Genomic DNA, 2500 nt, shown 5'->3' with positions numbered 1-2500 from the left:
TTATGTACGCATAATTCCATATGTTCTTTATTGATCGCACAATCATAAATGAAAATAGTCGAAAATAAAAAGGAAACGCATTGAATCGAGAAGGTGTTTCCGAACCTGTACTGTATATACACACACACACACACACACACACATACATATATATATACATACATACATATATATATACATATATATAGATATTTTGTGTGTGTGTGTATTTGATGATGTAGTTAAGGCAGCAGGCGCGCGTTGCTTAGGTGGCCGCCTTAACTGCATAGTGCTGCGGGAAACCCTGCTGTTACAGGTGATGAAGATGAAGATGAAGAAGATACCTTTTCTCAGAGTCTCCGTCTCTAGGTGACATTCTTCTAGAAGTTTCTCCTTCTCAGACACATCTCGAAGCAGCTCTGACACACAAAACAGATTCACACATTACAACGAGACAGGAAAACACATCTGTTATGACTTTCTTAACTAATCACACACACACACACACACACACACACAGACACACACAGACACACACACACACACACACACACACACACACACACATACACACACACACACACACACACACACACACACACACACACACACACACACACACACACACACAAGAAAACGGAACACACACACACACACACACACACACACACACACACACACACACACAGAGACACACACACACACACACACACACACACACACACACACACACACAGACACAGACAGACATAGAGAAACACACACACACACACAGACAGACAGAAACACAGAGACACACACACACACACACACACACACACACACACACACACAGACAGACAGACAGACACACAGACACCACACACACACACAGACAGACAACACCCCACACCACAACAGACAGACAGACAGACAGACACGGAGAGACAGAGACACACACAGAGACACACACCGAGACAGACACACACAAACTCACTCACTCCTCTCCCTCTCACCTTGTTTCTCCCTCTCCTCTGATCTCTCCATCTCCTCCAGTCTCCCTCTCAGAGACTCCAGCTCCACCCTCTGGCTCTCCAGCCGACCGAGGAACTCTGCCTTCTGATTGGCTAACTCCTCGCTGAGCTCCACACACCTGTTCTCACTGCAGGCAGACCGGCAGACAGACAGGAGAGGTTAACATGTACCTACTGGCTCTGTTGGATATCAATCAGGGCTGGCAATCGATTAAAATATATATATATATATATATATACACATACATTTATATAAATAAAAAAGCTCAGAAAAAAACGACAAAAAACTTGTATGTATGTAAAAAAATGTAACAAAGCATTTAAGAAAAACTTGAAAAAAAGCGTCAAAAACCTACAAAATAACTGACTGATAACGGTTTTGGATGACTCCTCATGTCTGTCAGTTTACTGCAGAAAAAAGTAACGAAACCTTGGGCGCCCGGTTAGCTCAGTTGGTAGAGCGCGCGCCCATATATGGAGGTTTACTCCTCAACGTAGCGGCCGCAGGTTAGACTCCGACATGCAGCCCTTTACTGCGTGTCATCCCCCCTCCCTCTCTCTCTCCCCTTTCATGTCTTCAGCTGTCCTGTCAATTAAAGGCCTAAAAATGCAAAAACAAAAAATCTTAACAAAACCTTGAAAAATCCTCCAAAAAACTTGAAATAAAAACTTGAAAAGATCGTCAAAAAACCTTTAAAAAAGGGTCAAAAACTTAAAATAGAAATGGTGAAACCCCCTCCTCCTTAGCCTAGAAATCTAGACCACCCTAGAGGCAGCAAATGTTATCTGCAGCCAGGGGGGTCTAGCATCTCTCTGTTGACTTGCGAGCTGGAAAAACCAAACTCTGGTCAGGCCAATCACATCGTGTATAGAGTGGGTGGGCGGGGCTTAAGGCTGCTGCTGGTGAACAGCGGTCTTCTGAAGACTTGGAGTTCAGCTTTTCTTTGAGAAAAGAACAAAGAACATCTCTGAAGTCATTCTTAGAAAAGGGAAGATGTGTTCGGAGTTTAAAGTTTAATCTACCAGCTAGCGTTGCTCTGATTGGTTGGAGCTCTATCCTATTGGTGCAGAGGGAATCTGAAAGACAACAGTTTATCCCGCCCCCTTGGATTGAGCTCCGTCAATGGAGAGTTCCCAGACCCAACATCTGGATGTGGGGCTGGCTTGTCAGGCTACCCTCCCCTGATATCAAGGAATACATCCTGACTGATAACAGTTTTACCTTTGTGTCAGAGCTTCCTGCTGCTGGATCCTTTCTGTCTCCAGATGTGTCAGAGCTTCTTGCAGCTGGATCTTGTCTGCCTCCAGATGTGCCAGAGCTTCTTGCTGCTGGATCTTGTCTGCCTCCAGATGTGCCAGAGCTTCCTGCTGATGGATCCTTTCTGTCTCCAGATGTGTCAGAGCTTCTTGCTGCTGGATCCTTTCTGTCTCCAGATGTGTCAGAGCTTCTTGCTGCTGGATCCTTTCTGCCTCCAGATGTGCCAGAGCTTCCTGCTGATGGATCCTTT

At 45.1% G+C, this 2500-nt stretch overlaps 1 protein-coding gene across 1 annotated transcript in view; it reads right to left on the bottom strand.

The window, feature by feature from the left end:
• LOC120548404 (cullin-9-like) overlaps positions 1 to 2500 on the bottom strand; it is a 58209-nt gene that overhangs the window by 52182 nt on the left and 3527 nt on the right. Inside the window, 3 exon segments of the mRNA XM_039784667.1 lie at positions 324 to 398; positions 975 to 1120; positions 2215 to 2500. The exon segment at positions 2215 to 2500 is cut by the window's right edge and continues 247 nt beyond it. Coding sequence (XP_039640601.1) covers positions 324 to 398; positions 975 to 1120; positions 2215 to 2500 — 507 coding nt within the window.

The sequence above is a fragment of the Perca fluviatilis genome, chromosome 19, assembly GCF_010015445.1.
Source record: "Perca fluviatilis chromosome 19, GENO_Pfluv_1.0, whole genome shotgun sequence".
Classification (NCBI taxonomy): Eukaryota; Metazoa; Chordata; class Actinopteri; order Perciformes; family Percidae; genus Perca; species Perca fluviatilis.
This window is presented reverse-complemented; position numbering and strand designations above follow the sequence as displayed.